At 39.4% G+C, this 25091-nt stretch overlaps 3 protein-coding genes across 12 annotated transcripts; 1 reads left to right on the top strand and 2 right to left on the bottom strand.

The window, feature by feature from the left end:
• Nucleotides 1–234: 234 nt before the first annotated feature.
• On the bottom strand, nt 235–16151 carry pod-2 (the record flags this gene model as incomplete). Of its 3 annotated transcripts, none has more annotated exons than NM_001392999.1 (11): nt 235–615; nt 734–919; nt 1038–4582; nt 4938–5115; nt 5370–7281; nt 7878–8016; nt 8292–8387; nt 8947–9028; nt 12447–12594; nt 15889–15987; nt 16078–16151. In NM_001392999.1, the coding sequence occupies 8 exons, from the start codon at nt 8998–9000 to the stop codon at nt 561–563; spliced, it is 6165 nt and encodes a 2054-aa protein (NP_001380055.1). The 3 variants fall into 3 exon arrangements, with proteins under 3 accessions (NP_001380055.1, NP_001254027.1, NP_001022401.1); NM_001267098.3 differs by having other exon boundaries at nt 561–615; nt 16078–16135; NM_001027230.7 differs by lacking the exons at nt 1038–4582; nt 4938–5115; nt 12447–12594; nt 15889–15987; nt 16078–16151 and having other exon boundaries at nt 561–615; nt 8947–9000.
• On the top strand, nt 12119–20634 carry W09B6.4 (Elongator complex protein 5; the record flags this gene model as incomplete). Of its 4 annotated transcripts, NM_001373678.2 has the most annotated exons (8): nt 12119–12145; nt 12419–12585; nt 18786–18841; nt 18879–19145; nt 19192–19276; nt 19323–19398; nt 19675–19849; nt 20450–20568. In NM_001373678.2, the coding sequence occupies 8 exons, from the start codon at nt 12119–12121 to the stop codon at nt 20566–20568; spliced, it is 972 nt and encodes a 323-aa protein (NP_001360474.1). The 4 variants fall into 4 exon arrangements, with proteins under 4 accessions (NP_001360474.1, NP_001040822.1, NP_001309581.1 ...); NM_001047357.7 differs by lacking the exons at nt 12119–12145; nt 12419–12585 and having other exon boundaries at nt 18696–18841; nt 18885–19145; nt 20450–20634; NM_001322700.4 differs by lacking the exons at nt 12119–12145; nt 12419–12585 and having other exon boundaries at nt 18784–18841; nt 20450–20632.
• On the bottom strand, nt 20584–24960 carry taf-6.1 (the record flags this gene model as incomplete). Of its 5 annotated transcripts, NM_061518.9 has the most annotated exons (8): nt 20584–20713; nt 20801–21077; nt 21713–21837; nt 22033–22173; nt 22655–22874; nt 23762–23885; nt 23984–24275; nt 24792–24960. In NM_061518.9, 8 exons carry the CDS (start codon nt 24942–24944, stop codon nt 20633–20635), a joined length of 1413 nt encoding a protein of 470 aa, NP_493919.1. The 5 variants fall into 5 exon arrangements, with proteins under 5 accessions (NP_493919.1, NP_001305234.1, NP_001305235.1 ...); NM_001318305.3 differs by lacking the exon at nt 24792–24960 and having other exon boundaries at nt 20633–20713; nt 23984–24206; NM_001318306.3 differs by lacking the exons at nt 23762–23885; nt 23984–24275; nt 24792–24960 and having other exon boundaries at nt 20633–20713; nt 22655–22840.
• Nucleotides 24961–25091: the final 131 nt, after the last annotated feature.

Genomic DNA, 25091 nt, shown 5'->3' with positions numbered 1-25091 from the left:
GTTCAAATTTTAGGTTCACTCTTCTTACTTTACGATGATTGTTGCACTGTAGGATTCGGTGGATTTGTCAACCACCTTACAGTGGCATGATTTTCCCCTGTCGATGCACCATGTTTCAAAACTAGCTCAATTCGAATTTCCGTTAAAAAATTACCAAAAGCCAAGACTTTTTGCTCAAAAATTCCAGATTTTCATCGACTTTTTCCCATTTTTCAGCCAAAAAATCTCGGTTTTAATGTTCGGCAGGCAATATTTATTACACTTCAAGTAAAGAGAAAGAAAATTGAAAAAAAAAGAATCGGTGCCGTTAAAACACCCGGAGCAGGAAAAATTGGGGGAGGGAAGCGGGGAATGCTGAGAACACAGTAAAACAGAGCCAAAAAAAAAATGCAAATTTTCGGGCGGGGAGCTAAGAATTTTCATATAATTATTAAAAAGTATAAGTAGTCGTCAATCAAATAAGGCACTGAATAGGTTTCTTGTATATCACAGAACAGGAAAAAGTGGAGGAAAAAGCGCAATAAAGCATTAAAAATGGGGAAAAATTCGAGTTAAAATTATTATCGTCGCTTCGAAGAAATTTTGTTCATAAACGTGTTGAGCTGCTGTTCATATCTGAAAAAATACAAATTTTAGGCTTAAAAATCAATAATTTCTATGAATTTATTGCTGAAAATTGTCGGTTTTTCACCGAAATTTCAGCCAATTTTCAGCCAAAACCCTGAAAATTTACCGTTTCCGATCCTCATTAATCGCAATGACAAGATCATCGACAAACTGCGTCTCGTAATACTGCTCAATTTGTGTGTATTGCTCGTCCATTGAGCTGTTCGGTTGCACATATGATCGGAGATTCGTTTCAACCCATGTCATCGCTGTTGCGAGGCACGGCTTCACTGTGTGAGGAGCTGACGAGTAGCTGAAAATTCGGGAAAAATTAGATTTTCAGCTGGAAAATAGGGGATTTTAGTTGAAAAATGAAGTTTTTGACTGAAATTTCACCGATTTCCCCGAGGAGTTTTCTTTCCAAAACTCACATCTCTGCCATTCCAACTTTGGCGAGCTCATTCCTGAGCAACTCCGAGAAGAGTCGCCGAGAGTTCGTCAGCGATGTGACATGCTCCACCACTCCGACGCTCTTCATCCTCTGCCAACGATCGTGAGCATCCGCAAACTCGACCGACGCATTCCTGTAGGTCTTGCTCAACTCCTCATATCTCTCCTCTAACTGCTCACGAGCTTCTGGCTCGGTGGAACTGGAAAGCTTCGAGTAAGTCGGATCGGATCGCTTCATCATCTCCATCATCATTGGCTTGCGGAACTTGATTCCGACGACTGCATTCGGTTCGAGGATTCCTCCACGAGATTTCTCATCGGCCACTAGGTGGATGAACTCCGGACGGATCTTCGAGTCCAGCACAGCCCAGGCTCCACCACGAAGCTCTCCGGCTTCCGGGATGTAGACGATGACTGGACGATTGTAGACAGCTAGAGCATCGACGATCTGTGCTCCGAACTTCAGCACCATGTCGTACATATCCTTCTGTCCTCCTGAGAATCCACGCAGCGAGGCGATGATCATCAGTGGAAGGTTCTCCTTGTTCAGATCATTGATAGCCTCAGCAGTCTTGAACGCAGAATCCGGGTACCACACCTGCCCCGCACGCTGTGTATTCTGTACTTGAGATCCATCAATAGCAGGATCAGCTGGGACGATGGTGGAGAAGTTTCGGAATTCCGAAGAAACAACTCCGATCGGGATTCCGCAGAGACGGGCTCGGCCTGCAACGATCGACTTGGCCCAGTCACCGCAGATCTCATCGAACGACATCGTGTCGCAGATTCCAGTCTGGTTAGAGAGGTTCTTGGAATCAATAAGATCTCTGACGTCGTAGGTGTTCTGTTCCGAATCCGATGGGATCACAACGTCACGAGCCGAACAATCATCTCCGTGCTTCGAGAAGAACGGGAACTCTTCTGTGGGTGTCGGCAGGAATGACATCCATCGGATCACCTTGGCGATTCCCTCCAGATCATTGTCAACGACGGCGTGAGTCACTCCATTTCGGAACATCACTTCAGGTCCTCCGAGTTGATTGTTCGATGTGTAGACCTTCTTTCCGAGTAGAGTATTCAGAGCTTCATATCCGGTAAGGATCAAGTGAGACTGCTTGTGCTGAACGATTCGATGAGCCAGACGAGCCGTGTAGGCTCCGATTCCAACGGATCTTCCTGTCACGTAGCAGTAGGTCGGCACTTCAGCGTAGGCTCTCGCTGTTTCTCCAGCAATCAGGCCGGATCCTTGGAGGTTCTCCACTCCGATCTTCTCGTTCTTTGCTCCGATGACGGCAAGGATCTTCAGTCTTCCATTGCCCAACTCCTCATACACAACTTCTCCCTCAATCTGTGCCTTGTGCTCTCCATCAATGTAAATGTACTCGAATCCTTGTTCCGGCTTATCCTCATTCTCCAGTTGAAGCTTCACAAGTTTCGAGATCTTCGTGGAAAGTCCGATGCGTGCTCCAGAGTTCACTGAGACGTTGACACGTGGCAACTTGTGCTCACGGGAGTAGGTGGAGGCGGCGGCGAAGAGATCATCCTCGGCGGTTCCGAAGGATCCGGATTGGAAGGTCACGTCGTTTCCGATGACGATCAAGTCGAAACCACGTGGCTTTTCTGGAGTGTACAGTGTCATGATCCAGGCGACCATTCCACAGTTGTTCAGAGCGTTGGCAGATCGTTTCTTGAGAATCTCAGCATCGGAGATCTCAGTCAAAACTCCATTCTCCAAGACGAGCTCTCGAATTTGGAAGAACTCGCGCCAGCGTTGCTCCTTCAAAGCTTGAGCCATTTCGTTGGGGAGCTCCATGGCAGAGCTCGCCGATTTCCAGAAGTTCATAGCAGCCATTCCGAAGATAATTGGGAAGTCGTAGATGTAGGATGAGTTGACTCGGCGAGCAGCGAGACGCTTCTTCTCGATAGTATTGATGACTGGGTAGACTCCGAGCGACGCTTCACTGAACTCGGTGATCACCTCCGTAGTGACACCGGTCTCATCGCGGATCACAATTCTCTTGTGACCATCCACAGACTCGTAGACCACCTCGACCTCGTTGATCTGATGCTTGGCAAGGATCGCCTTGTGGCTGTCGACCTCGTCGGTGATGCACTTCTTCATGAATTCCAACTGCTCCTGGGATCCGATCACTTTCTCGGGGAGTCCTGGGCACGAGATAAAGACGAACACGTGGTTGGATGTGAATGTCTTGTTGGCCTTCGTCTTCTTCGCCATCGCCACCTGAGCAGCCGTACATGCATTGTCCAGCGCCAGGTACACCGCCTGCGAGATTTTCTTCTGAACCTCCTCGGCATTGTTCCCCGGAATGATCAGCTGCTGGCGGACGAAGAGCTTGGCAAAGTTGCTTGTCGGATCATCATGCTGAGAGACACGAACCGTCGAGAGCTTCGACAACACTGGATAGGAATTCGCTGGCAGCCGATCCTTCTCAAGTCGGACCTGCTCAAAGATCGTCAGTTGCGGTAGGGGTCGATCGTTGAGGCAGAGCACGGTATTGACTCGATTTACACGGAACTCCTTCTCGAGGATCGTCTTCATGTCGACGACGGCGTTCTGCGCATAGCACACTCTTTGCTCTTCTTGCTCGGTCAGGGTGGAAGGATCCTGATGAGCTTCCAGATCGTCGGTGATCTTAACAAAGATCGAAACATTGATCACATCAGTCTTCTTGCAGTACTTTCGGAAGTTAGTCTTGAGACAATCCAAGAACTTCTCACTGGAGAAGCATTGTTGATTGAAGGTCTTGGAGTCCAGAGAGAGTCGGACAACGATCAGCTTGTTCCCTTTCAGCACGACTTTGTTGAAGCTCTTCGGCGTGGCGGTCAGTGTAAAGTGATCAATGGTGCATTTCATCTGAGGCAGCGGGTAGGTGTTTCCAATGGATCCTTCCTCCGCGGAGATGTGCATAGCCACATAACGATCAAGGCATTGCGATCCGATTGTCTCATCGAAGAAGTACTCGTGGATGACCTTCCATCCACTGGAATCCGGCCTTCTCGATAGCGGGCCATCAAGCCAAGCCTTGACCTCCTGGCCTGTAGGTCTGAGGCCGCTGGCCGTGATCTCCGAGTAGTTGTTCTTGTAGCACATGCTGTGGTAGAAGAGCAGAATTTCACGGGCAAGATTCGAAATCTCTTCGGTATGATGGAGATTTCCAATCTGTCGAAGATTATCCAACAACGACGGGATAAACTTCGATCCGGATCCTTGCTTCAGTGCACCCAGCAGCGCCTTCATCACAATATTCTTCGATTTGATCTGTGTATGCGAGTAGATGGTCCGAACAACGTCCTTCCGACTGAGGTGATCCTCCTTGATCTCTCCAACCGAGTCATCGTACACTTTTCCCTCAAAATACTTCTCCACGTTGATATAGTCGCGGAGCAGTTGATTGAGCACTTCGGATGCGTGGGCGGTGTGGCTTTCGTTGAGATGATGGAAGAGTTCGGTGATAATGCATGCGCTGTCCATCGGTGTCGAACCGGCCAGCAGGTTTTGGCATTGCTGAAAGAAAATTTGATTTTTGGTCGTTTTAGTGCGCAAATCGTAAAAAATCGGAATTTTTCGGTCTAAAATTTGAATTTTTGGCGCAAAATTCAAATTTCCAGTTGAAAATTGCAATTTTTCAGTCAGAAATCGGAAATTTTCAGTTTTCGAACAATTTTTAGTCCAAAATTTGCACTTTTGGCGAAAAATTCAAATTCCAGCTGTGAAATCGACATTTTTCTCGGAAAATAGCCAATTTTCGAGTAAATCGCAAATTTTCCGAATTTCATCCAATTTTAGGCCAAAAAATTGCATTTGAAGTGAAAAATCTGCATTTTTCGCTGAAAAAAACCCTAAATCTCCACACACTTACCGCCAAGCAATCATTGAACTTCGACTGCTCATTGGCCTTCGAGCTGTGCCATGACCATTCAAGGAACGTCCCATGGAACGGCTGAGCCCGATCCGCTTCGGATTCCGTCTGATCGACAAGCTTCGCAAGGACACTTCCCGGATGGATCGGGTCCCCTTCGTTGACGACACGCTGGAGTCTGGAAAATTTTCGGGGGGTTTTTTTTTTTGGATAATTTATAGGAAGAACGAGCGAAATCGATGCAGAACAACGCAGATTTCTAAGACGACGAGGACAATTCGCGCGGTGGAGAGAAACTCCTGTTTGAATTGGCGCCTTCTGTACCGGTCGTGTCGAAACCCGCCTGCACATCACCCGCGCGGAATGGCAACGCCTGCGTCTCTCACTCTTTCTCTCGCCATTCATCACACGCTTATCCCACTTTACTCCTACCTTCCAGGCGCCTTGGCGACCTCCACCTGGAACACCATCTTCATCGACTCGGCAGTGGCGTAGACATCGCCGACGTTCAGCCAATCACCGTCCTCCTTCTTCCATTGGAGCAACTTTCCAGTGTACGGAGACTTGAGCACACTGACGTCATTGTCCTTCTCGAATGTAATGATCTCATTGTTCACAGTGACCTTGTAGGCTTCCTTGGTCTCCTCGAAAGCGCATCGGTAGACAATCTCACAGTGAGTCACCATGAACTCTCCATTCTGAAGCTCCTTCACTCCGACGGTCACCTTGGATCCGTTCAGGATGATGACGAAGGTGTTCTCGGCACTTCTGACTACCTTCAACGAGTAGATGTTGAGATCTTTGACAAGGTCGAAGATGAACGTCTCAGTCAGATCGTTCGGCGGGCGAACTTGTCCACGATCGATGGATTCCTCGAAGCTCTCGAAGACTCCTGTGACTCGGGAGCTTCCGATGACGGCGGCACTGACTGCGATGATCACACTCATCGATAGACTGCACTTCTGTTTGATCTTCATGGCGATCCTCTTATCCAGCCATTGTGTGTTGAAGGCGTTGTTGATGAAGTCAGCGTCGTGCATCAGATCCACCAAATAGTTGACCTGAGTCGGGAAGCTCGATCGGATCGTCATATGCTTCAACGTCGAGCACATCGTATTCATCGCCTCCGTTCGGCTGGTTCCACGCGTGAAGATGTGTCCGAATTGAGAATCAGCAAATTGATGAACACTGGATCCTCTTCCAACTGAGAAGTACGCCCACGCATCCTGCGACGACGGGAAGTTGATCTCATAGACCTTTCCGGTGGATGGACGGAAGCTGTCGTCCGGGTTCTCGCATGTGATCCTGGCGGCGATCGCATGAAGCTTCGTATCCACCAACACCTCGTCGGGCAGCTCAGAGTCTCCATCAATCGGAAGATCGTAGAGCTTCCGGATATCCTTGATCTTATGCAAAGGGAGACCCATAGCGATTTGAAGTTGAATAGCAGGGATGCTGATGTTCGACACCATCTCAGTGGTGGGATGCTCGACTTGAAGCCTTGGATTCAGCTCCAGGAAATAATAGTGCTCCTCCTGACCCTCACTGGCTGGTAGGTACAGGTACTCGACAGTTCCGGCAGACTCGTATCCGACGTACTTGGCAAGACGCACTGCGTCCTCTTGCATCGACTTTCTGATGTGGCTGCTGGCAATGATCGCCGGTGCCTCTTCAATGATCTTCTGACACCGTCGCTGAATCGAGCAGTCTCTGGTGTACACGGAAATCACATTTTCGTAACGATCAGCGAGGAGCTGAACCTCGATATGGCGCGCTCCATCGACGCACTTCATCAGGAAGATCGGGGATCCTTGAACCTCTTGGGCAACTTCCTCGAACATGCTCTTGAAGTCCTCGACTTTGGTGCATTTTCGGATTCCTTTTCCACCTCCACCCTCCGACGCTTTGATCATCAAGGGGAATCCGATATTGTGAGTTTTGAGCGCTTCGAGACCCTCCTTGTAGTTGGCGACACACGCCTGCTCGAGCAGATCCTCTGGCACCACGACGAAATCTCCACGGGATCGCTCGATGCTCTCCATAGTGATCCCGGATCCCGACCAGGCGACAGTAGGCACTCCGACGGTCTGCGCAATGATCGTACTCGCGATCTTGTCTCCCAAACTGAACATAGCACTAGCTGGGGGTCCGATGAACGCAATATTGTGATCATTGAGCCGGCGCGGTAGATCAGGATTCTCCGAAGCGTGTCCCCATCCGGCCCAGACGGCATCGACCTCGTACTTGATCGCGTGCTTCAGGATCTCGTCGACATTGGCGAAATTGTTCTTGTTGGTACCGGATGGCGACTCGGCAAGTGTGATGTTCGGCATTCGGAGGGATTCTGAAAAAAAATTATTGAGTGATTAGGGTTGTAGTTTGTAGTTTGTGACTTACGAATTTCTATCGATTTTTGGGGGTTTTAAGGAAAAATTAGTGATTTTTTCGGAATTTGAGTTGAAAATTCCAATGTTCCACCTAATTTCTCTGGTTTTTCGGGAAAAAAAAAATCGATTTTCAGCCAAAAATCGGGGTTTTTTTCAAAGTTTGGAATAAAAATTCCACTTTTTTACTAGTTTTTCAGGTAAAAAAGCTAATTTTTTTCAGGAAAAAGCAGATTTTCTGGTAAAAAATAGCAATTTCAACGTATTTTTCGTCATGATCCATCGATTTTGGACATTTTTTTTTGCATTTTGTTTTGCTTTTTACGAGATTTTCCGAAAATAAATCCACTTTTTTTCACCAATTTCACCCATTTTTCACCAATTTTCATCGACTTTCTACAATTGTCTTCAGATTTTTCGATTTAAATTGACCTTTTTAGCCGGTTTTCTTGGTTTTTAAAGGAATTTTTTGCAGGAAAAAACTGATTTTTACATTAAAAATGATCATTTTTCACAAAGTTTCATCGATTTTTTCCGTTTTTTCGCAGATTTTTACCTGACATTGACTGAATCTCGTCTTCCGTGGTCATACAGACAAAATGGATGAGATTATCGTTGCGGAATGTGTGATGGAGAAATTTTTTGGCAGTCATCAGGCATCGCATAGCGGCGATTCCATTTGTGGCGACGAGGAGCTGAAAAAAATTGGGGAAAATTTGCGGTTTTAAGCTGAAAAACTCTGAAAATCCGGAATTTTTTGCATAGCAATTGCAAAAAATCGACCAATTTTGGCAAAAAATGCGAGAAATTTGTGATTTTTAGTCCAAAAAATGCGAAAAATAGACAAAAAGTGAGCACTTTTTTGCGATTTTTGCACTAAAAATGCCAAAAAAAGCTCATTTTGGATCAAATTTTTTCGTTTTTTCTGGATTTTCAGTCAAATTTCATCATTTTAAGCCCAACAACTTACCCTCTTGATGGGCCTTCTCTTCTCAATATCGGCCACGTGAGAGTGAATGAACTGCTCCATGCTCTCGTACTGATCGGCGGCATCGTTGGTCAGCGACTGAAAAATTTTTTTGATCAAAAATACCATTTTTATGTTAAAAATACTGATTTTCTACATTTTATCATGAAAAAACACTAGTTTTACGCGTTAAAAATACTGATTTTTTAAAACTTTTCCTAAAAAAGTGATCATGGTGCATCGATCTCAACTTTAGAAGCCATAACTCAATTTTTGTAGGAAAAGGCAGTTTTTGGCCGGTTTTTCTCAATATTTTCTGGATAAAAGCCAATTTTTACATGAAAAATTCTTAATTTTCATCGAAAAAACGCTTTTTTTAGGTTAAAAATCTGAAAATTCTTCGATTTTGTTAATTTTCTCGAGAAAAGTGCTCATCGATCTGAACTTATGAAGCCTATAAGTTAGTTTTTATTGAAAATCGGAATTTTTAATCGGATTTTCTAGATTTTCACGTTAAAAATCCTCATTTTCATCGATTTTCTCCGATTTTCCGAAAAAATGCTCACGGTGCATCGATCAGGCTCAATTTTCTCCGATTTTTTCAAAATTTTCATTCATTTTACTGTATTTTTAGTGCTAAACTATCAAAATCACATACATTTCCACTGACGACGATCGTTCTGATATCTGGTTTTTGCCCGTTTACAACCATTGTGAATGCCCGTCCAAGATCCGTAACCCTGCAAAAAATTGGAGATTTGTGATAGAAAACGGTGAAAATTATATTTTTAAAGAAGTTGAAGGACTTAGAATTACATAAAATAACTGTTTATCTAAAAAAAAAATGCGAAAAAAAATTCTTTTTTGGGTCCAAAACTTTTGTCCCTAAAATTTTTTTTGGTTCAAAAATTTCAAAAACTCCTCAAATCTAAAATTTCAGCTAAAAATTCATATTTTTGACTAAAAATTACAAATTCAAAGCCAATTTTTTGCGGTAAAGAGGGTCTCGAGACCGAAAAAGAGCACCGAACAGAGCAAAAAACGAGTGATAACAGAATAGTGATAAGCCCAAAATTTTTCCGCGTCTTTTAATATAAAAACGGCTGATGTGAAGAAGAAGGAAAAGGTGATGGAAAAGTGATAAAAAATCGTAGAAAAATCACGCCATCAATTGATTCTAGGCACTTTGGACTTAGCTGCTGACCTGATTCTAATGTGGGAAAATTGAAACAATTCATTTTTGAGAAGAATCTATGTAGAAGTAAGTGGAAACAATCAGAAAATGACGTCATAATTGTTGATCAATTTGTTTTGATCACATGAGGAGTAAATTTGATGAATCTGGTCAGGTCAGGTACACAGGTAGACGCCTTAAAGTGTTCGGCAAATCAAAAGTGTGTGATTTGTTCGAAAAATACTGCCAAAATAATCATAGAGTTGAGTTTTGAAAAATAAATTTTTTTTTAATTTTCGAAAAAAATTTTTTTTTGAATTTGGGTTTTTTTTGTAAAATCAATTTGACAGTTCTGAAACCATTTTTCAAAAAATTTTTTTGATGATATCATCAAAATTAGCCAAGTTATAGCCTGGCAAAGCACTTGGTGCATCGAACTAAACACTTCTAAAGCTTTAAAGTGTTCGGTAGATCAAACGTATGATTTGTTGGAAATAAGAGGGCCGGAATGTGATTTTATTCAAAAAATACTGGCAAAATGATCATAAAGTTGATTTTCAAAAAAACAAATTTTTTTTGGAAATTTTGAAAAAAAATTTTTTTCCAAAATTAAAAAAAAAATTTTTTTTAATATCCGGCAATTTATCCAATTTTTTTTTAGCAAGAAATACAGTTTTCAACAGGGATTCTAGAATTTCAGAGAAAAACTAATATAAGTTGCAACCATAGTGTCGGAATAAATGTGATGCTCCGGAAAAAAAATGCACAGCCAACCAAGTTAGCTTGAAAAAAATCGGAAATCAAAACTCGGAAATAATTCAGCAATACTAAAAGTAACAATAGAAGAAGCTCAGATGTTTCGTGAAACCAAGCCGTGTTAGGCCTATGAGGCTTCGGACTAACTAGCAATGCTAGAAGAAGCCCAGCGTCCAACAAAAGCCAAAATCCCCAAACATAGAGAATCTGAGAAAAATAAGCTATGCGGCTAAGCCTATTAGTCCTCAAAAAGGCCTAGTAACAACACAATGTACCCAGTAATAGTCTTGTACATAACTATCGAGAGAGAGAGAGACGGACGCATAGACATAGGGAATGGTCGAAAAGGAAAACGAGATGCGCGACGACGAGGTGCTGTTGGCGGAAGAAATGACCTCGAAACGATTGTTAGGAGAGGAGAAGAAGAAGAAGATTCCCTTCTCGGCGGCGGAGATGACGAGACACAAACTTCAAAGCAAGGCGGGAGTAGGTCATGCGGATCTCCGCGGCGGGGGGATCATCACTGTATAGGCGTAGGCGGAGGTAGGCTTCTTCTCCAGATTCTGTGCTCTTCTCGCAAAACCAAATCAAAACAAAATCCCATATCATTTTGAGGGAAGGAATTCAGTTTCCACCCACATGGATGGAATGCGGGTGTCTCAGAAAACGAAGAAGACGGAAAAGTTGCAGAAAAAGATGGGGGAGAAGAGAAGAGGTATAGATATTATCAAAAGTCGCCTATCTCTTCTCTAAGTCTCTCTTCCGAATAGAGAGGTACTGTAGACGCTCCATGATGATCCGTGTATCGACGGGAGAAGGAGAAACAATAGATCCTAATCGAAACCCCCTCTCCTCGTCTCTCTTGGCTATATCTTTTTCGTTTCAATTTCATTTGGGGAAAGAACTAATGAGATGCGAATTTTTCGGAGGAGAAAGAATCGAGGCTTCAATCGTCTCTAGAAAAGTGAGCTGAAGCCTAAAAATCTCAGCGAAAAGAGCCAAGATGTGGGAGGAGCTGGTTTCACTTCATTTGGGGGAACTTATAACCGTAGTTCGTGAGGGAGTAAAGCTCTTGAATGTGAGCTTGTAAAGGTTATACAGTGCAAACCAATTCAGCGGCAAAAAGAGCCAAGATGTGAGTGGAGCGTGTTCCAGAGCCCAGGATCCAGGATTTGGGAGGAGCTCCACTTTTGCTTCCACTCTATTTTGAGAACAAATAACCGAAGTTTGTGGGGGGGGGGGGGGGGGGGGAATCAAGCTTCTTCTCTTAAATGTGAGCTGGCAACGTGTAGTAAATTGTGTGCAGTGCAAAAAGATTCAGCGGCGAGACTAGCCAAGAGCTGGAGCTTGTTCCAGATTTTCCAGGGCCATGAGCCAACAAGTGGGAGAAGAGCTCAAGTTTCGTGTATTTTAAGCCAAATCAAGATGCAAAAAACTAAAGAACCAAACGGCCTATAACGAATAAAAAAGTTCCAGAGAAAATTGGGGAAAAAAACCATTAAATGGGCGGTGCTGCTTTTCAGCTTGAGATTTAACACCATCGTAGTCGAATAGTGGAGCAAACTATCCAGATAACTTTCAGGCCAATTTTTCGCCGGTTTTCCGGTTTTTCGGCAAGAGAAATTCGAATTGGACACTTGGAACAGATTTTGTGCCAAATTTTTTTTTCAGAAAAGCTTCAATACCTAAAACGAGCAAAAAAATCCGAGTAAAAACTCAATACAAAAACGAAATGAGACCATTCTTTTTGTCTTCAACTCCGACGATTTCCCGATTTTATAAGCACTATCATCACGCCACTACATAAATATATGGGGTTATCAGTGCGAATTGAAATGAAAAGCATGTGCATCACCATAGTTAAAGTGGTGCTCCTTTGTGTGTGCTCCGGGCTTGTTGTATGAGGTGTTCTACGAACTACGGTCATGTAAGTGATATCAGAACTTTGTTCACATGTAGAAGAACCGAAAAAATTGATTCAAAAGATTCGAAACTTTTTCCAAAAATTTCAAATTTTATACCGAATTTAAGGAAATTTTTTTTTCCAAAATTTCGTACTAAATAATTGAATTCACATTATTCTTGCATTTTCTATTCGCAAACAATTTTTTTTTTGGAATTTTTTTTTTCTGAATTTTATTTCAGGGTTAGATTTTTTTAGATTTTTCATATTTTTGAGTATTTTCACAATTTTTTTCAGTTTTTTCCAATTTTCCCCAAAAACTCACTGTTGCGAAAAATTGATGCTAACTTGACAGACACTACTCGTAAACGGCAGTCCGAGCACTCCCAGGAGCTCAACGTAGTTGATGGATTCAAGTGTGGCCGACTCGAAATCAATTGCCACGTCGCAGATGCTGTCCACCGGTGGTTTTTCTTAAAAAAATTTTTTTCATTAATTTTCTGAGCTTAAAGGGGGTGCTTTAGCCCTAAAACACTAAAAAATTCCAAAAAAAAAAAAAATTTTTTCCGATTTTTTTATAATTTTTCTGAGATTAACGGGGGATTCTACAACCAAAATTGTGAAAATTTTCAAAAAAAATTTTTTTCTAATTTTTCGATTTTTCGGGCCTAACTAACTATATTATAGACCCAAAAATGAGACAAAAAATGGAGAATTTCAGAAAAAAAAAAGTGTTTTGCTTTGTGTTTATTTTTTTTCGCTTGCTTTCAATTCTTACAGTCTATCTTTACGGTTGTCTGACCACTTCATTTTCACTTTTTATCGCTACTGGTGTTGCTGTAATACCCTGTTTTGTGTAGGTTAGAGAGAACTTGGAAATTTGCGAGAATTTTTTGTTGAAAATTTTTTTTAATTTTCCAAAAAAAAATTTTTTTGGCCAAAACTTTTTTCCAAACTTTCGACTGTTTCATTCCTAATAAATGTGTAAAGCCATTTTTTTTTGCTGTTTTTGTACCCTTTTTTGCAGTTTTTTGTACCCTTTTTCGAGTGAAAATTGAGAAAACACACACTAAAATCAGTATTTCTGACAATTTCAGAGAAAATCGAAAAAAAAATTGTTTGAAAATTTTCCAAAAAAAATTTTTTTTGGCCAAAAATTTTTATTTTCAAATTTTCAACTTTTTCATTGCTAATCAATATTTAATCACATTAATCTATACTTTTAGTCATTTTTTTCAGCCAAGTTAAAATCTAAACATTCATAATAGCACTCTTATAATAGCAGTATAGTTCAATAGATTTTGAGCGTTTTATGTAATTTTTTCAAGTCGAAATTGTAAAAAACACACTAAAATTCAATTTTCAGACAAGTTTCAGAGAAAATCGAAAAAAAACAATTTCGAATTTTTCCAAAAAAAAATTTTTTTTGGCCAAAAATTATTTTTTCAAATTTCCAATTTTGTCAGTCTTAATCAATATTTTATCACATTCATCCATACTTTAAGCCATTTTCAGCCAAATTCCAACATGTTCTATAAGATTTCCAGAACTTTCAGCATAAGTGACCTCTAAACGTACATATAGTATCACTAGTAGTGATACTATATGTACGTCGGTGATTCACTACTATATCTATAGTAATTATTCAATAGATTTTGAGTGTTTTATGTGATTTTTCCATTTGAAATTGTGAAAAACACACTAAAATCAGACTTTCAGACAAATTTGAGAGAAAATCAGAAAAAAAATTTTTTAGGCCAAAATTTTTTTTTTTCAAATTTTCAACTTTTCATTCTTAATCAGTATTGGATCATGTTTGCCCATACTTTAAGTCATTTTCAGCCAATTTTCAGCGTTGGAAATTGGATTTCCAGAACTTTCAGCATATAGTTAACCTATGAACGTTCGCTGCACACTATTTTTCCCCCGGGGAATCGGGTGAAATTGTTAAGATTTCTCTGATAATCACTGCTGATAAAAGAGGGGGTCTTCTTATCAACCCATCATCATCTGAACAGACAATGCAACAATGCAACACACCACCACCACCTACCATTGGCGCCTATTTCAGAGATCACTGCCCCCGCCTGCGGCGGCCGGTAAACTGGGTCAGGTTCCGCCTATTTTACCACTGTAGATCATAAATTGGGTTAGCTGTTGTGTAACAGAAGCATTTCTACTAATTTCATTAAAAAATCCGGAGAAAATTGCGAAAAAACTAGGTTTTCGGGAATTTTATGGTTTTTGGTCGATTTTTTGAGGGTTTTGAGGGTAATATGTATGGATTTTTAGTTAAAAATAATCTAGATCACATCGAAGTCCATGTTTTAAACATTTTTCAACAAAAATTGCGAAAAAAAAATTTTCAAAAAAAAAATTTTTTTGGACAAATTTTCCAAAAAAAATTTTTTTCAATTTTTTTTTCAAAATCGCTCCAAATTTCTTAAACCCAACTTTTCATGTAATTTACCTCAATTTTCGAAAAAAATTTGTATAAAACATGGAAAATATTAATTTTTGATACTGGAAAGTTGAGTAGCTGGTTTTTCAGAAATTGAGCACTTTTTCTAGGATTTCTTGGTTTTCTAGTAGTTTTTTCAAATTTTTCGAGGGTTTTGAACAAATTTTCAGACAAAAATCGTGAAAACTGAATAAAAACTCACTTTTCAGACAATTTATAGCAAAAATTTAGAAAAAAAAAAATTTTTCAAATTTTTCCAAAAAAAAATTTTTTTTGAGAATTTTTCAGAATTATTCCAAAATTTTTTCTGAATTTGCAGAAAAATATTTGCAATTAATTACAACAAACTATTTTCAAAAAAAAACGTGAAAAATTGTATTTTTTTCACGTTTTTTTCTAAAAATTGCTAGTTTTTCTGTAAATTCTTGAATTTTTTTTTCAAATTTTTAGTGTTTTATACGGATTTTGCGATGAAAATTGTTGATAATCACTGAAAATCAAAAATTCCGGGTTTTAGACATTTTTTTTTCGGAAACTTTTCAAAAATTTTCCAAAATTTTTTTTTTTTGAAAATCGCTCCAGATTTCTTAAACCCAAATTTTCATGTATTTTACCTAAATTTACGTATAAAATTTATAAAAAAACATGGAAAATTTCAATTTTTGATACAGAAAAGTAGTGGGTACCTGGTTGAGCATATTTTCTAGAATTTCTTGATTTTCTAGTAGTTTTTTCAAATTTTTCGAGGGTTTTGAACAAATTTTCAGACAAAAATCGTGAAAACTGAATAAAAACTCACTTTTCAGACAATTTATAGCAAACATTTAGAAAGAAAAATTTTTTTTCAAACTTTTCCAAAATAAAAATTTTTTTTTGAGAATTTTTCAGAATTATTCCAAAATTTTTTCTGAATTCGCAAAAAAATATTTGCAATTGATTACAGCAAACAATTTTCAAAAAAAAAACGTGAAAAATTGTATTTTTTTCACGTTTTTTCCCGAAAATTTCTAGTTTTTCTGTAAATTCTTTTTCATTTTTTTTTCAAATTTTTAGTGTTTTATACGGATTTTGCGATGAAAATTGTTGATAATCACTGAAAATCAAAAATTCCGGGTTTTAGACATTTTTTTTTTCGAAAAAAAAATTTTTTCAAAAAAAAAAAATTTTTTTTGGAAATTTTTCAAAAAAATTGTTTTTTTTTTAATTTTTTAAAAATCTCTCCAAACTTGTGTTTAAAACTCAATTTTTCAGTTATTTTACACAATTTCCTTCAAAAATTTCATTTTTTAAGCCAAAAACGCAATACCTTGATTATCCTCGGCTCCGTCGGAAAATGTGATGCTCCACGGAGGCGGTTTTGCAGCAGTGATTTCCTGCGAAAACTGTCCATATACAAGGGATGGCTCTGAAAATAACGTTTATATACTTATATTGCTCTGAAATTGCACAAAAAATCGGAATTTTTTTCGGGAAAAGTACAATTAGGCTCACTTACTTCGTCGCTGAGCCGCCGCCGGAGCCTGTTGGCTGCCATTTTCGCTTCGGAACGGCATAATTTTCGGTTTTTTTACCTGAAAAAAAAGATTATGCACTTTGTTTTATATACTGTTCTATAGGAATATAATAATAGAAGTTTAACCGAAATTTAAAAAATCCGAGAAAAATCGAACTTAGAGCCCCTAGCCCCTAAATTCGGAATTTTTTACTGAAAATTCGGTTTTTAAGCCGATTTTATAGTAAAAATTGTGAAAAATAATAAAGACTAAAGTTTTAAGCAATTGCCAACCAACTTTGAAAAAAAAAAAAAAAATTTTTTTCGAAATTTTCCAAAAAAAATTTTTTTTTTAATTTTTCTAAACCTATCTTATACATTAATTATAGTGTATTATCACCTATTTCCGCCAAAAAACTCAAGAAAAAACTCCCTAAACCCCGAAAAAAAAATGCCTATATACCCCAGTTTCAGAGCTCAAAGAGCACCAAATATGCTCCAAAATAGGCGAAATTTTAGGCAATTTGGTGACAAATACGATGATGACTATTGTTTTCATATGTTCGTTGTTATTTGAAATAAAGTGATGTCATTTAAAAAAAAAAATTTTCAAAAAAAAAAAAAAATTTTTTCAGAAAATTTCCAAATAAATTTTTTTTTTGAAAAATCGATAATTTTATGGTTTTTTCACAGAAATTTCTGTTTTACTTTATATTGTTCAGACTAAAAACCGAATAAAATCATATAAAAGTCGAACTATTTCACAATTCCAACCTATAGGGGGCCTATGGAAGGGTCAATATTTGCTTACTGATGGCTTTTTCCTTTTTTTCTGATTTTTTGCCAAAACTCTTTGTTATATCGAAAGATGGAAAGATTTTTGGTCAAGTTTCAGAAAAAAATCTGAAAAAAATTGCAATGTTTCAGATTTTCCTTTTTTTTTTAGTGATTTTTTGCCAACTTTTAGGGCCTAAAAAATGAATTTTTAAGCATATTCCAAAAAAATTCGCTGAATTAGTATATATAAGATAGGAATGTTTAAAAATTTGAAAAAAAAATTTTGGGCCAAAAAAAAAATTTTTTTTTTGACCCAAAAATTTTTTTTTCCAAAATTTATTTAAAAACGAATTTCTCTAAGCTAATGGCTTAATTTAGTGTGCTTTTTTCAGATAAAACATTAAAAACCCTGAAAAAATAACAAAAATCACCTGCTCGGGACGATTTTCCGCCGGGAAATGATTTTTTCTTGGAAAAATTTGGTAAATTACGTGAAATTAATTTTTTTCGAACTTTTGTGGCAAAAATTTTGAAAAAAAGTTCACGTTTATAGCCAAATTTAAATGAAATTTTCAAATTTCCAAAAAAAAACCATAAAGTTGAAAGTGCGCTCTACCGCTAATTCATTGAAAACCCTGATTTTTATTGATTTTTTCGGGTTTAAATTGGAAAATTAGGAGAAAAAAGCGGAAAAAAAGTGCGCAAAAATTGAAAATGCTGGTTCCTCTGCTGCTCGGGGGGTGCAGTGACCTCTCTCGGGCTCTCCGAGCAACAGAAACACACACACACATGTCACACACACTGGGCTCTGCACAACCGTCTGCGTCTCTCGCCTCGTCCCACTCTCTCGGCTGGGGCTCATTCACCAGTATTTTCTTTTCTTTTTCCCCATTCAACGGACAAAAGGAAAAGAAGAAAAATGAAACATTTGTTGGAACATATAAAAAACTATCGAAAAACTGCCGGAAACCTGTGTTTGGCACGTAAAAATTGAAATTTCGCATAAATTTTCAGTTTTTTAATCGCTTTTAAGGCGGAAAAGTCGAAAAATTCAAGAAAAACCGTGGAAAAATGGCAAAAATCATTGAAAATCACTGAAAATAACAAAAAACAAATCCAAACTTCCGCCGAAAAATGTGTGTTCGGTGGAGCGCACTTGCATATTTTTATTTTTAGCGAATTTTTTTCGAGGCCCCACGAAAAGGGGAGCAGAACGAAAAGGGGATCTGCAAAAAGGGGATCTGCGAAAAGGGGAGATACGAAAAGGGGAGATACGAAAAGGGGAGCAACGAAAAGGGGATCTGGCACTGTGCCAAACGCACAAAACGCATTTTTTCTCACGCAACGCACGTTGATTTTTAAAACTTTCTTCTAGAAGATACGCTTAACAACACGCGACGCGTAACATCGGAGCATCGTTGTATCGTTTTCTTCGAGAAAAATAGCGTTTGGCACAGTGCCAGATCTCCTTTTCGTTGCTCCCCTTTTCGTATCTCCCCTTTTCGTATCTCCCCTTTTCGCAGATCCCCTTTTTGCAGATCCCCTTTTCGTTCTGCTCCCCTTTTCGTGGGGCCTCTTTTTTTCCAACGAAAAACTGCGATTTTTTGCCAATTTCTTCAATTTTTCGAAGATTTTTGTATTGAAAAACGTGAAAATCAGCAAAAAAAACCTCAAAATTACATTTTCTGAAGGAAATCGCTATAGAAATCGAGGAAAATCCAGTAATTTACGAGAAAAACAATTTTCCACCGGAAAACTTCAATTTTCACTGTTTTTTCGAATTTTTTAAGTGGTTTTTTCCTTAAAAAACGCGAAAATAACACCCTAAAAGTTGAATTTCCACCAAAAATCCTGCTTTTACCAGTTTTTAACCGAAAATCGTGAATATTTCCATATTTCTTTCAAATTCGTCTAATTTTATTTTATTCTTTCAGAAAAATCATGTCAACATTCTACGATGCTCCCAAATCCTCCGTGGCAGTTTTTCAATGTAATTTAACTAATTTTTCGCCCAAAAAACCCAACAGTTCCAGACACCGACCCACTTGAAGCTCTGAAAATCCTGCGCTCGGCTCTCCAAACCGACAAAAAATCGATAATCTGCCACTCGGCATTTGCCACGTGGTATAAGGAGTTCCACGTGGAATGGAACGAGGATTTCGTCGAATTTTCCGATGAAAGCTACAAAAATGTGGAGAAAATCGATCGAGAAGTCGTGATTTTTGCGGATTTCGACGTTTTTTCAATGATTTTTGGCATTTCCAAGACGCTAAACTTGATAAAAACCTTGAAAAGTTGGATTTTCACATGAAAAAACCAAAAAAAAACGGAAAATTTCAGCGAAAAAGCGAATTTTCATCGTAACTTCGTTGGATTTTCCAGCTACACCGCACCTTGAGCACCTCACAAATTCCACGTTTAAAGTGTACGTGAAAATTCAAGAAATTCGAATTAAAAATCGATTTTTTCAGGAAAAAATCCGCAAACCCGGAGATTTTCGAGTGTCAGACGACGGTCTTCGATAAAAAGGGAAATTTGACGATTATGGTACGACTTTTGACTCGAAAATTCAAATTTTTCGCCGATCGCATGCTGAAAGTGCGCTCTAATGCAAATTTAGCATTAGAGCGCGCTTTCATCATGCGATCAGCGGGAATTTTAAATTTTTGAGTCTTCTTCGGAGTTTTTGAACTGTTTACAGCTAATTTTAGCAAGTTTTCGGTGTAAAAATCAATTTTTGTCCGAAATTCTCGATAAAAATTGCATTTTCTAACTGAAAATTCAAATTTTAACCAAAAAAAACCTAATTTTTCCAATTTTCAGGACCAAATCATCACAATGCCGCCATCTGGCACGAAGCCAACATTCAAAACGGTGAAAAAAGTGGAAAATTCGGCGGAAAACTCGATTTCTGCCGGAATTTCGGGAATTTCTTTGGGTTCAGAGAGCGGAAAAGCAGCCATGGATTTGCCGTTCTTTGTGTCCCGACAAGAAGATGGTACGAGACGAAAAATTGCGGAAAAACTAGGCTTTTAGCTGAAAAAAGTGAAAAATTTGGCCCAAAAACCACGAAAATCGTCCAAAAAGCCAGATTTTGACCTAAAAATTCAAATTTCCCGCGGACCGCATGGTGCAAACGCGCTCCAGTGAGAATTTGTCATTGGGGCGCGTTTGCAGCAGGATTTTTAGATAATTTTCATTCAAAATGTACATATTTTAAACTGAAATATTAGAAAAAACTTTTGTCTCACAAAAATTCCGAATTTTGTTAAAAAATTTGCGAAAAAATGTCAAAAATCCAAATTCCTAATCAATTTAAAACGCGCTCCATTGACAAAATAGCTAGAAATTAATTTTCGCAAAATTATCGATTAGTACGATGCTCCGAAATCCCGCTTTCTTCAAATTTACAATTTTTGTGGCTCCTGTGCTTCTACGGATAATCTGGGGGTAGAAAATACCGGTTTCAATGATTTTTTAAGTCAAAAATCCATTAAAATCCATATTTTCTAACCCGGGATTATCCGTAGAGTACATTTGCCACCGGAGATGCGGAAGCTATGCCCAAATTTTCATTTTGAAACCAAATGTTTTCCAGGAGTAGCTCTTCGTGACGCCGCCACCAAAAAAATCCGAGTTGGCGGCCAAATCGTGTACGAACCCGATCAGGAGGACGATCTAGACGACAGTGATCCGGATGATGATTTGAATATTTGAGAAAATTCGGATTTTGAGACTTTTTTGTTGAATTTATTGTTAAAATTGGATAAAATTTTAATTTTCAATGAAATCGTCGATTTATGGGTACTCCGGGAGCCTGTTGCTGTAGATTGTAGCGATTTCGGATGGAATTTTCACATTTCTGAAAAAAAAAAGGTTAGCAATTGCGCTCCAATGAGAAAATCGCCGGAATTCGGCGATTTTCTCATTAGAGCGCGTTTACACCTACCAAAATCTGCTGATTAAGCTTCTGAGCCTCCTGAATCGACAGTTGCGATGCTCCGATCCGTGAGCCCGACTCGATGTGCGATTTGCACCGCGCATTCGTCTCGCCGAGCTCCGTGAGCAGCCAAGCGGCTTTTTTGGGTCCCGCCACGAATTCCTGAAGGATATGGACGGTTCCGTAGATCATCGAGAACGAGGAGCCCGTGTCGCGAAAAATTCGATGCGAAAAATCGAAAAGGCGACGGGCGGTACGGCCGGCGTCGTGTTTGTCCACTTGGTCTCTGGAAATTTTAAAAAATTCAAAAAAAATGCCTTGAAAATGACGAAAATCGTTGAAAAATCGAATTTTTAACTCAAAAATTCAAATTTCCCGCCGCCCGCATGCTACAAGTGCGCCCCACTGATAAATTGGCCGTGGGGCGCGTTTGCAGCACGCGATTAACTGGAAATTTGAATTTTTTACTGAAATTCACGATTTTCAAAGATTTTATGCCGAAAAGTTCAAGAATCTTCTCCGGAAACCCGGTTTAAATTTCCCGCCGGTCGCATGCTGCAAGTTCGCTCTATTGACAAATTATCAATGGAGCGCGTTTGCAACATAAACTCAGCGGAAAATTCAAATTTTTGGGTCAAAAACTCCATTTTTGAAGCTTTTCCGTCATTTTTTTCCAATTTATATAGGAAAATATAAACATTTCCAATTTTTCCGGCTAAAATCGGTTAAAAGTCGAATTTTTAACCCAAAAATTCAAATTTCTTGCCATTTGCATGCTGCAAGTACGCTCTATTGACACATTATCAATGGAGCGCGTTTGCAACATTAAATCGGCGGGAAATTTGAATTTCTGCGTTAAAAAATCGATTTTTCACCGATTTTAGGTCATTTTTCCTTAAAAATTTCGATTTTCCTACTAACCGAACCAATCCGACGAGCGTTTTCGCCGAAAAATCCCTTAGCGCCCAGTGATTGTCGGTTTCCGGTCGCAGACACATATTCCGGCCGACACAGCAGCTTAGGAGGGCTGGGAGCACGTGATGAAGCTGAAAATTGGGGATTTTAAGTGGGAAATTTGAATTTGGCGCCACTGCAAACGCGTTCTAATGATAAATTTGCGTTGGAGCGCGCTTAGAGCATTCGGTCGGTGGGAAATTCAAAATTTTGAATGAAATAATCGATTTCCAAGCTTTTTTCGGTGAAAAATTCAAAATTTTTCAGATTTTTCCAAATTTTCTCACCGTAACAGTCATGTCACAGGCCTTATTGTGGCTTAGGGACCGTAAAACACGTCCGGCATAGATAATAAGTGATAGACAGCGTTGTGAGATGTTAGCCGAGATTGATTTGCATATTCGTTCGGTTAGGTGCGGTAGGAAGACCTGAAAATTTGGATTTTTTGGGGAAAATGGTGAATTTCACTCAAAAATTTGAATTTCTCGGTTAAAATCTGATAAAGTTGGCCTAAAAATCGATTTTTGACTCAAAAATTCAACTTTCCCGCCGACCGCATGCTGCAAGCGCGCTCCAATGACAAATTAGCATTGGAGCGCGTTTGCAGCATGCGGTTAACGGGAAATTTGAATTTTTGAGGGAAAAAATGCAAATTTCGCTATAATTCTGCTAAATTTGACTCAAAAACTACGAAAATTGCTTGAAAACTCGATTTTAACCGAAAAATTCAAGTTTCCGGCTGATCGCATGCTGCAATTGCGCTCTAATGACAAATTCAAATTGGAGCGCGTTTGCAGCATACGGTTGGCGGGAAATTTGAATTTTTGGCCTACAAGTCGCATTCTCAAACAAATTTCGTGGTTTTTGGGTCAAAATTTCTCGAATTTTTCGAATTTCCCAAATTTCCACCTGTAATCCAGCGTCAGTCTCCAGTGTATACAGTGCCTCGTGGCGTTTCTTGTCATCTTGTCCCATGCACACCGTAATAATATCCTTCATGAAAATCTGCTGCTCAACGGTCAAAATTTCGATCGTCGACGGCTTCAGGCCGACTTTTTGGTCGATTTTTGCAGTTTTTACAGCGTCACGGAACATTTGAAGACTCGACGTGGTCGAGGAGCTCGGTGTGCTGCAAAATTTGCAATTTTTGCAAGTTTTTGGGTGGAAAAATGAAAATTTGGGCATAGCTGCCGCATCTCCGGTGGCAAATGTGCTCTACGAATAATCCGGGGGTGGAAAATACGGATTTTAATGGATTTTCGGCTAAAAAATCCATTTAAACCGGTCCTTTTTGTCCCAAGATTAGGGCAGAAGCACAGGTGCCACAAAAACTATTTAAAAAAAAGGTGCAAATGCGCTCAAATGAGAAAATCTGAGAAAATACGCATTGGAGCGCATTTGCAGCATGCGGTCGGCGGGAAATTTAAATTTAATCAGTTTTCCACACAATTTTGGCATTTTTCATGTGTACAAGTGCGCTCTAACGACAAAATTGCATTGAGGCGCATTTTCAACGTGCGGCCGGGGGGAAATTGAATTTTTGACGGATTTTTGGCCTAAAATGCCGGAATTTCGAATCTTTTGGCTTAAATTTTCGTTATTGCCTCACTGGTGCTAGAAATTACAAGATTTTGGGCTAAAAAGCAAAAATTTGGGCATAGCTTCCGCATCCCCCGGTGGCAAATGTGCTCTACGGATAATCCGGTGCTGGAAAATACGGATTTTAATGGATTTTCGGCTTAAAAACCCATTAAAATCAGCTTTTTCACCCCCAGAATAAGGTAGAAGCACAGAAGCCACGAAAATCACGATTTGGGTCAATTAGTGCAATTTATCAGTTAAAATGGCATTTTTTGGGTAAAAATCGCCGTAAAAACACGGGAATCTCCAATTTTTCAAGTAAAAATTGGCAAAAACCATTAAAATTCGCAATTTTTTCGTGAAAATTGCCGAAAAAACCACGGAAATCTCCAATTTTTCAAGTAAAAATTGGGAAAAACTAGAAAAAATCAATACTTTTTCTCAGGAATCATCGTCATCACTTCGGGCACAATTTTCTCGAAAAAGTTTCCGTCATCTTCGTCTACATTGACCGTGTACTCGGATTGAACCGGCTGTCCTTCATTGACAAGTGGGTAGGCTGTAAAAACGTGGTTTTAGCAATGGAGCGCGGTTGCGAATTGGCCGGAATTTGAATTTTCGGCTGTAAAATTCAAATTTCGGGCTCAAAAAACGCACAAATCACTCTCAAATCCCTGGGAATCTTGATAAAAGTCTCCGTATCCTCCTTATCAACGTCCACGTCGGCAGACGATTTCAAAAACGAGTAGATCCCCGTCGAGGTCCCCTGAATCGGTTGAAGTTGCTGAATTCCGAGATTCAGAGTGTCAACGCTGGAAATATTGAGGCCTCCGCACTGTCGGGTAGATCGGATCGCGTGTTCCACATCGGCCACGGCCATCCGGCGCCGAGCACTTTTCTGCGTCCATTTTGCGCTGAGCCGAACAATTTCTTTCAGCTTTTCACGGGACTGAAAAATTCAAAATTTGGGCATAGCTTCCGCATCTCCGGTGGCAAATGTGCTCTACGGATAATCCAGGGATGGAAAATACGGATTTTAATGGATTTTATGCTTAAAAATCGCTTAAAATCCATTAAAATCTGAATTTTTCACCCCCAAATTAGGCTAGAAGTACAGAAGCCACAAAAATTGCAATTTGGAACAGATTTCTAGTCATTTTGTCAGTGGAGCTCGTTTGAAATTGGAGTGAAATTCAATTTTTCAGATGATTAGCATTTTGTTGAACCAAATCTTAAATTTTACAGGAAAATCTACAATTCTTACGTAAAAATTTGTAAGTGTTGCTGCAACAGCGCCCCAATGACAAGTTCTCATTGGAGCGCGTTTACAGCACTTCATCGGTGGGAAATTTGAATTTTTGACTCAAAAAATTTTTTTCTGCAATGTAAGGGTGAAAAATCCGCGTTTTAATGGAATTTTGGCTAAAAAATCGCAAAAAAAACCACAAAATCCCGGATTTTTTACCAAAAACTCCAATAATTCGGCGGCTTCTGTGTTCAAGCTGGTAATTCCGAGCATTTCAGCGGCGGTTTGTGTGAAAATCGGAGTCTGGTGAGCAGCGGGCTCTTCTGAGGTTTTTGTGGGCGATGGGCGCCGTATTGTTACGGTTTTTGACATTTTAAGTGGCGAGGAGCTGAAATTTCAGATTAAAATTCATTTTCCCGTCGACCGCATGTCGCAATCGCGCCCCGATGCCAATTTATCATTGGAGCGCGATCGCACCACCAAATCGTCGGGAAATTCAAATTTTCCTCTTAAAATAGG

This window comes from Caenorhabditis elegans, chromosome II (assembly GCF_000002985.6).
Source record: "Caenorhabditis elegans chromosome II".
Classification (NCBI taxonomy): Eukaryota; Metazoa; Nematoda; class Chromadorea; order Rhabditida; family Rhabditidae; genus Caenorhabditis; species Caenorhabditis elegans.
The sequence above is the reverse complement of the archived record's forward strand: the minus strand, read 5'-3'. Positions and strand labels throughout refer to the sequence as shown.